This window comes from Pteropus vampyrus, unplaced genomic scaffold (genome assembly GCF_000151845.1).
Source record: "Pteropus vampyrus isolate Shadow unplaced genomic scaffold, Pvam_2.0 Scaffold274, whole genome shotgun sequence".
NCBI lineage: Eukaryota > Metazoa > Chordata > Mammalia > Chiroptera > Pteropodidae > Pteropus > Pteropus vampyrus.
In genome coordinates, this window is record NW_011889055.1 from 217001 (window position 1) to 226198 (window position 9198).

The following is a 9198-nucleotide window of genomic DNA, read 5'->3' on the forward strand; positions in this document are numbered from 1 at the left end:
ACACCGAGCGTGCCCGGCCACCTCCCTGCGATGTGCCGTCAAGGCGCCGTTGCGCGGACGCCACGCCTGCCCCGGGCGCGGCTGACGGGCCGTCCCCCACAGGGCCCTCCTCATCCTTGAACACCACGCTGCCTTCAACTAGTGCCTGGTCCTCCATTCGTGCCTCCAACTACAACGTCGCCCTCAGCAGCACAGCACAAAGCACTTCAGGTGGGCCTCGCCCGGGCCGCCTCGGCCGCTCCCAGACGTCCGGGTGCCGGGCCCCACGCCCCTTCTGGGGGCCAGGCGCTCCGAGCCAGACGGGCCTGGCCGACAGTCCGGCTGTGCGCGGGGCCTGCAGCAGGCGGCCGAACCCCTCGGGCCCCATGCGTGTCAGCGGCAGGGAGCAGGCGCCAGCTGACCTGGCTCAGGAAGGCGCCCATGACGTCTGCCCTGACGCCTTCCCTACCGGGGTCACCTCTAGGCTTTGCCATGGTGAAGAGCGGGGTTCTAGACCCGCTTGGTGGCCCTTGCGACGCTCCCGAGCGACTGGGTCGTGGTCGCTAAGGCACGGAGCCCAGTCGCTGTCTCGGCAGCTCTGCTTCGGTCTCAGTTGTAGCCTCAGGTCCAACAGCGGCAGGACAGCAGGTGGTCCCAGGGCCTGGGGGGGGAGGGACACGTTCCTTTGGCACCGTGGTTTGGGTTCGAGGTCTCAGGAGAGTTTCTGTTGGGATCGCGTCCGTGCGGGGTGGGCGGCGTCGCGTCTGACGTTTTAAAGCACAACCTCTCCTCCTCCTCCCCCTCCAGCAGCCAGAAACAGCGACCCCAAGCTGACGTGGTCGCCCGGCCCAGTCGCGAACACCTCCCTGGCCCACGAGCTGTGGAAGGTCCCTCTGCCACCTAAGAGCATCACTGCCCCGTCCCGCCCACCGCCGGGGCTCACCGGCCAGAAGCCACCCTTGTCTGCGTGGGACCCCGCTCCTCTCCGTGTGGGCGGAGGATGGGGCAGTGCCGACGCCAGGTACACCCCAGGTGAGGCGAAGCGCGGGGCGTCTCCGCTGGGCGCTGACGCGGCCTGGGACGCTGCCGACTTCCGCCGGCTGCGGTCTCGGCTCTCACTCCCCGTTCCTCCCAGTTTCACCTAAGATCGGTCATCCTGAACCCACCTCGTCACCAGAGCAGGAGGTGTGACGTCACAGGGTGGGCAGTGGCGGGAGCCTGTCTGGACCTGGACGGACAGGGCCCGTTGAGGTCTCAGGGCGACCGTAGAACGTGGCGTTGGAACAGGCCGGGGACGGAAAGCAGGCCGTCCCAGGAGACTGACGAAGGGTCCCCACCGAGTCCAGCACTGTCAGTGACCGGCACTGGACTTGCCCCGGCCTCAGCTCCCCGCCCGGCTCCCCCAGATCGGACTCCGCCCCCGCAGCCCCAGATCGGACTCCGCCCCTCATGGTCCCGATGTCGCCCCGTCCTGCCGCCCCACACGGCACCGGGAGTCTCGTCCCCCACCCCGTCAGTGATTGTGGTGTGCACGGGTGACTGGCCAGCCCGACATAGCGCTTCCTTTGGCGAAAAGCTTTGGTTCCACGCAGAGCCCCGGCGTGCGTTTTAAGTTCCCAGCTGCAGTTAGCATGAGGGTCCCGTGCGTGAATGCTTTCTTCAGGCCGGGGACGTCTTTTGGGTGCCAGCTGAGTGACTGGCAGTACCCAGTGAGGGGACGTGACAAAGGAGACTTAGGTGCCCCAAGCAGGGTGCTGGTGTTGGGTGGGATCAGGAAGCCTCGAGAGCCAGCCAGACAGAGCAGAGGGCTCAGCACACGCCCGGCCTGAGGCCTGGGGAGCTCGCAGGCTCCCTGTGACCCATCGGGAGGGCGGGGCGGGGACTGTGTCCAGAGCGGCCGGAGCGGGCGTCAGCGGGGCGTCTGCGGCTCCTCAGTGTGTGTGGACGGGGCTGACTTGTGTCACGTCTTGCAGCCCTGCTCCAGGAGAGTGGGGAGGCCAGCCGGTCCCCACCCTCGCCAGCGCCCTGGCGCCCCAGACCTTTCCCTCTGTGGGGCGTGGGGCCTCCGTGCCCTTCGTCACATGACACCTGAGACAGTGACGACGTCTCAGGTGGTTCGATCGCAGAGGGGTGGTGTCCTTTGTGGCTCCCCAGGAAGCCGTGTGAGAGCCAGAGGCTGAGTGAGCCACTGTCCCCTGGCAGAGCGCCTGCCCCGGGAGCTCGCGCTGGTCAGCTGCCATGGGTCCTGGGCCCTGGAGGACAGCGCCCGCGTGGACGTGCAGGCGGTGGCCGGCGCCAGTCCAGCAGCCCGTGCTCTGGCAGGATGAGCCCACGCCGGGCCCACGGGCTCGGCAGACTGACTCGTCCTTTCTCCTCCTCGTTTAGGTTCCAGCTGGGGTGAGAGCAGCTCAGGGAGAATCACAAATTGGCTCGTTCTGAAAAACCTCACACCTCAGGTGAGAGGGCCCGGTGTCCTGGCCCGAGTGGACGCGCCTGTGGCCCAGGCGAGGTGTCCGGTCTTGCTCAGCTGAGACGAGGGCAGGGTGGGCCGGGCCGACGAGAGCAGCGGGCACTGTCGGGGCCGGGAGGGGACGGCTGCGCGGTGCCCCAGGCAGGCCAGGGTCAGGCCCGGCCTGTAAAGTCACCTGGGAGCTGACCAGAGACACAGGTGCCGGTCTCAGCCCGGGCCTGCCGCATCGCACCCCGTGTTGCCACAGGGCGTGCGGGCGGTGTGGCCCCGTGCCGCGGCCTCCCTTTCCCGGCAACGCACTCAGTCCCCGATCCCCCCCTCCAAGGCTGGTAGAGCCACCCCTGGTCCCCAGCGAGCAGAGCCTTGAATGGACCCCATCCTTAGGGCAGGGGAGACAAACAGAGCTGCCACAGGGCAGTGCCTTGGGGCCTGGGGCATCTGGGGGTGCAGAGGCTCTGGCCAGTGGAGGTCGGGTTCCCGGACCCATCACAGCCAGGAGCTCCAGGGGAATGGTGCCGGGAGCCAAGCAGCTTGGGGACAGGGGAGGGCCCCGTCCCCGCCCCAAGGCCTTACAGCCTCCCGGGCGTCCTCATGCGGGCCCCTGACCAGCAGCCCGCTGCGTCCCCAGATCGACGGCTCGACTCTGCGCACGCTGTGCATGCAGCACGGCCCGCTGGTCACCTTCCACCTGAGCCTGCCGCACGGCAACGCGCTGGTCCGCTACGGCTCCAAGGAGGAGGTGGTGAAGGCACAGAAGTCACTGCACATGTGAGTGCCTGCCCCGTACGCCCCGCACGCCCCGCACGCCCCTCCCGCTCAGTCAGCCCCGCTCCGCAGGGCACCGCGCCCTCACCGCTGCCCCTCATCCCCCAGGTGTGTGCTGGGGAACACCACGATCCTCGCCGAGTTCGCCAGTGAGGAGGAGATCAGCCGTTTCTTTGCACAAAGTCAGTCCCTGGCCCCCGCCCCCAGCTGGCAGTCCCTGGGCTCCGGCCAGAGCCGGCTGGGCCCCCTCGACTGCTCCCACCCCTTCTCCAGCCACTGGAACGGTGCTGGGCTGTCGGGGACCAGCTGTGGAGACCTTCCCGGCGCTTCCCTCTGGGGGGGCCCGCACTACTCCGCGAGCCTGTGGGGCCCTCCGAGCAGCAGCGACCCCTCCCCCATCAACGCTTTTCTCTCTGTCGACCACCTGGGCGGGGGTGGGGAGTCCATGTGACGGGTCGACGTAGACTCACGCCGTGACCTCATGACGCGAAGGGCAGGGGCACAAAGTCGGGCTCGCCGCCTGCAGCCGGGGCCACCTGTGGGAACAGCTCTTCTCTGCACATTTTCCACTTTGTTTTCCCCAAAACATATCAGTTTGAATACTTGAATCATGCAGGCCGATATTATAATGTGAAGGCATCTGTCCACACTCCCCAGCAGCGCCCCGCGTGCTGAGCGCCCCGTGCACCCATCATGTTCAGCCTTCGGGTCCTTTTTCCCTAGCCACCGCCCCCCCCCCTTTCTTTTTTTGCAAACCATTTTTGGGCTGACAATGTCTGAGCTTTTACCTTTGCACTGAACGATGCTCTCGGCTGGTCGGCACCGTGGGGCGGCCGTCCCCATGCGCCGTTGACTCGAGCTGAGCATCCTCGACACGCCTGACGCCCGCCCGCCCGCCATGCTGCCGGGGGCTCGGACGGCCGATCGGGGTGCTGACCCCCGACTGTACATGAAAGTATTGCACCACTTTTCCATGTTATAAAACTAAAGAATTTCGCTCTGCAGTTTGAAAAACTGTGGCCACAGCTGTGACTTGCAGCCCACCTGCCACCCAGGACGGGCCCCGCACTTTGAATAGGCTTTCCATTTTGTTTTGGAGGTTCCCTCGGCGAGCCTTCTTGTTTACAGATTTTTTTTTGTTTGTTTTTGAGAAAAAAAATGTTTACTCTTCCATCATTTAAAAAAAAAAATCTAAAAGACAAAAAAAAAAAATGGAGGATGATTTAAAAGATGCTTTCTATCTCTGGGAAAAAGAGCAGCGTTTGGCCGTGTTCTTTGTTTTTCTATTCCCGCCCTGAATCAAAGAGCATGGCTCTCAGGAAAACCAGTTCCCCAGTTTAAAAAACTCCTTGTCGTTTCTTACAGGAAAGAAAGAAAACCCCCAACTGTTAGCACTGATACTACATATTGCTCTGTTAAAGAATTTTCTCTGCCAAAAAAAAAAAACACAAAAAAACGCTTCAAGCTGGAGTTTGACATTCTGCTTTCAGATGCTGTCTTTTTATTAGTGAGTGATGATGGTTTGCTAGTCAGCAGTAGGTAACAATTTTTGTAATCCCATCACGTGGCCCTCCCCCCGTCTGCTCTTGTGGCCGTGTTCACGTACCTTAAAGCCGAAACCAGTAACTATGCATACTGTAAGCGAGGCGTTGGCTTACAGACCTGTTCGTCGTTTAGAGAGAATTTTAAATGTCGTTGCGAACTAACGAGTTACACCATTTTTAAAATTCCTTTCTCTCCTCCCCCCTCCTCTTGCCCACAAATGGTATTATAATGCTTGTTAGTCAAAGGAGAGACTAAGCAAGGGTAAAAATCTTAACTACAGAACTCGCCATCATTTCATTGCCTTGATTCTAACTGTTCGTGTCCTACGATGCACAGGAAGTCAGTGGCTTTTAACTGTTTACAAATAGAATGTGATTGTACCATGTACAGTTTGGTTGTGTTTGAATCATGAAATCCCTTCAGACATAATAAACCGCGACTTTTTGGCTGCTCAGCGTTGTCTCTCTCTCGTGGGTTTATTTGTACGCCCTTTTTTATGATGGACGTTTCCAAGTTGCTGCGTATGAGGTTCTCAGAGCAACCAAGTAAAAGTCTAAGCAAATATTTGAACATTTTGTCTGAACTCACCTACAGTTTCACCCTGAAATAATGTGAGAACGATGGGAAACTAGCTGCTCCTCCGGGAGCGCCTCTGGGGTCTCGTCGCCCAGAGCTTCCGCGACTCATCTTCCCACCATCTGTGCCCATCTCAAGCCTCAGCGAGGGACGCGAGGGACGCGGAGCGCCGCTTCCCGACAGTGTTCTCCTGTCAGACTCACCCAGTACGGGACGGGCGACGCCCCACCCTGCACAGCCGGCGCCCGTGCGGACGTCTCCGCCTGCGGCCTACACCACGCTCCGACTGGCCGGGCGTGAGCCGGCGCTCTGTGCGCTCGAGGTGCATTGACGTCCATGCTGGTTTTTCCAAAAACCAAAGGTAGCTTTGAAAAACCACGCCTGGAAATGTGTGGACCGCTGCGCCGATCGACCTTCTGGGGCTCTGAGTAGTGTGTGACCGACTTCATCGCTGCGTTAATTGTATCGTTAACGTGTTTGGGGTTTTTTGCGCTTGTTATGTGGAAATAAAGTGTTTGATTTAAAAAAACGAACGAGCGGTTTGGATTTTGCCTAGTCCTGGAATCACGCAGCCCTGTCCGGAGGGAGGGTGTGGCCCGGGCCCCTCTCCAGTCTCCCCCAGCGGCGGCGTGGTAGCCCCAGCCGCGTCTCACATGACGGTCCCCTGGCTTCCCTGGCTTCTCGGCCTCAAGTCGCCCACAGCCAGCAGGGGGCGGCCCAAGCGTTCGTGCACATCCAGGCGAGCTTTCCAAAGACAGCGCGCAGCGGTCACACGGCCCCCGCCCCCCAGCCGGCCGGCCTGACGCCACCATGCCCTCGCAGCGCCCCGGGGTGCTGGACCCTGGGACAAATCTGCTCCTGCTGGTCTGTGTGGCCCATGTGGTCAGGCACGCGCCCGTTGCTGTGGCACTGCCACCTGCTGGCAGGTCGTGAGGGCGGCGACCAGGGCGGGGTCGGCTTCAGGCTCAGCAGTGCAGGGCGGGGGGCTGAGCACAGGAGGGGCCAGTGGGCTGCACCCAGCACGTCGCCTTCACCTCCAGCTCCGACCTGGCCGGTTCACCCCGTCCCCCGAAGTCCAGGCGTTCCCTGCCCCTTGGTTTCAGAGGTGAGTGGCAGGTCGCTGGCCAGGAGCCGGCGGCATGGCCCAGATGAGCCCTGAGGCCCCCGCATTGACCAGGCGCTCGGCCCTGGGGGGCCTTGCTGACCAGTGCTTGCCAGGTCTCAGGGACACGGCTACGGGCTCCGGGGTTCTCTACGTGCCCACTGCCCCGTACACGGTTTTTCATGTAGCTCGGCACCCCCACCCGGCCCGAGAACAGGAAACGAGGTCACGGGGCAGGGTTCCTCAAAGTGCCGGTCAGCACCCCAAGGTCCAGTGGGGGCAGGGCGCAGTTCCAAGCCCAGCATTTCAGGTTTGGGCCGCGTGAGCGTTGCGTTCGGCTCCATCCTGTGTTCCCACCTGGAGGCCGCCGGCGCTTCACGCAGGTGAGGCTGCTGAGCCCCCGGCCCCCTCGGGAGGCAGCTGGGCTCCTGTAGAGGCCTGAGCCGTGAGCTCCCTGCTCGCCGACCCAGCCCTGATTCCGCGGGCCTGTCCCAGCCCTTGGGGCCGGGAGCCCTGTCCTGGCTGGCCGCCGACCCACTGGACAGGGAAGCAGGACTGGGCTGTGGGCAGCGGGCAGAGAACGTGCACTGGCACCAGGGCCTGAGCGGCCCGCGGGCAGCGTCGCCCTCTCCTGTACCACACCACCTGGGCGCACACTGACCCCGCGGTCGGAACCGATTTCCTAAGCCGCTGTCCTGACGGGCTGACGTGCGGCGAGTCGGTGTGGCTGCCGCACGGCCTGCGACAGGAGCGGGGGATGCAGAGCTTGGGCCCCGGGCGCTTCTCCGTGGGAGGTGGGGGCCTGCGGGGTCAAGGCTGGGGCGTGTCACCCAGAGACCACCGCGGGGTCACTTCCGCGTTCGCGATTCAGCGTTTCTCCTTTCACAAGGCCCCCAGGGTCCAGGACCCCCCATGAGAAACGGCTCCCCCGGGAGATCCGAGGTGCAGAGCCTGGCCCCTGCCCCAGAGTCACATGGCCGGCGAGTGCGGGGCCGGGTCTGGGCCCCACCTCGGACCAGCGGGCCCGGGGAGCGGCGGAAGAAGCGGAGAACCCCTCTGAGCTGCGGGGCCGTGGATGGAGTGACCGCCCGGAACGAGCTCGGCAGCTTCTTAAACAAACGTACGCTGAGCTAGTGGTCCCGCCGGCCCCAGCCCGGGGGGGATCGTGGCCTCACAAGGACTGTGCTGTCGCTCACAGCACCTCATCCCGCCACCCAAACTAAAACCACGCGCGGACCCGTCAGCAGGTGCCCGGGGAAAACAAGCTCATGGCGAGCGCTGCCGGTAAACCCAAAACAGGGCAGGCCCGGTCCCAGCGAGGAGCGGGCGGAAGGGGGGCCCCCGCCTGCGGCCCCGCGTAAGGTCTGGGGTGCGCCCATCCGTAACAACAGAACACGCGGCAGGTGACCGGGCCGGGGTGCTGGGGAGCTGGGAGATGGCGCACGTTGCTGTGGTGATGGCTCCGGAGGTGGCGCCCGCATCACGCTTCGCCCACCGGGTGCTTCCATCTGCCCCCCGCGTGGCCTTGTTCTTGGCCGGCCTCGCCCGGGCTGCTAAAGCGACCTTGCAGACAGCCCTCCGTTGCAGGTTCTGACGGAAGTGGCCTCGAAGCCACCCACCGGGCCAGCCGGTGACAGCGTGGCCGCGCTCGCTGGGGCTGACCTGAGCACTGGCGAGTGTGGGGCAGCCAGTTCCTTCAGCGCTGGGCCCGCTGGCCTGCGGGGGTGGGGGAAGGAAGTGCCACCAGGGGGCACCTTTTTCCGGAAGAAGCTTTGCGATGAGAAGGCGCGAGATCATCCGACTTCCCGCAGAACCCTAAACCTTAAAAATAAAAACAAAAAACAGCCAAACAGAACCTTTCGTGAAGGTCCCTCTTCCACGGCCAGCGGTCCACGGCCAGGGTCTGACCTGGAGCGGGTGCCCCCCACGCGAGCATGCCGACCGGGGTGGCCACAGCACCCTGCTCGTCCCCGAGTCCGCGGACCCCTCGCCCTTCAGCCTGGGTCAGACCGGCTGTCCTCCGCATCGCCCGGCGTGGGGTCGCGGGGGGTCGCGGGGGACGTGTTAGAAAGCAGAGCAGGGTCCCCGGTCGGGGGCGTGGCTGGTGCAGCTTGTCGGAGGGCCACGTGTTGGGGGGGTTCCCCGGCTGCTCTGTCACCGAGCCGGCCCGCTGTGGGGCCCAGGCCTGGCACCCCAGGCTCCCTCCCTCAGTCACACCCCGAGAGGTAAGAAGAGAGACATTTGCAGACGTGGGAAGGACAATCGTCCTGCCCTTAAAGAGAAAAAGGAAAGAAAAAAGAGTGGCAAACCCTTACAGAGGACAAATTACAAACCCGATGCCCTAAGAGCCCTGCTTGGTCACTGTGGGGCCGGCAGCCCCAAAACACGGCCGGCCGGAAACGCGGGCCAAACCCCATATACAGCTCAGGTCCTACGAGGGAATGGTAACCCCGGATCACAGCAGCAGTGACGAGGAGTCAGATCATTTAAACGTACAGCTAAAAAGCAAGAGCTTCAAAAATAAATAAACAGAACGCAATGCCGACTTTTACAGTGTCGATAGGGGTGAAGCCAAGCAAAAGTCGCAGGCCTCGTTCCCGCGGCGTGGGAATCCTTAGATGGTTATAAAAAATGGCATAAATAAAAACAGACATGGATGGGGTTAAGACGAAGCTTGCAGTACAGGGCGGCCACAGGCCGGTTGGGACAAAGTGGCCCCCGTTTGTCCCACAAAATGAGCCCCCAACAAGTCTCCACCCCA

General features: G+C 63.1%; 1 protein-coding gene across 1 annotated transcript in view; it reads left to right on the top strand.

Moving 5' to 3' along the window:
- The window catches only part of TNRC6A (trinucleotide repeat containing 6A), a 71206-nt gene extending 65342 nt beyond the window's left edge, over window positions 1-5864 (top strand). Inside the window, exons 15-19 of the mRNA XM_023520630.1 lie at window positions 103-210; window positions 787-1011; window positions 2365-2435; window positions 3078-3217; window positions 3323-5864. Of these exons, the coding sequence (XP_023376398.1) occupies window positions 103-210; window positions 787-1011; window positions 2365-2435; window positions 3078-3217; window positions 3323-3665 (887 nt within the window). The 3' untranslated portion in view covers window positions 3666-5864. The remainder of the gene's footprint in view (window positions 1-102; window positions 211-786; window positions 1012-2364; window positions 2436-3077; window positions 3218-3322) is intronic.
- Window positions 5865-9198: the final 3334 nt, after the last annotated feature.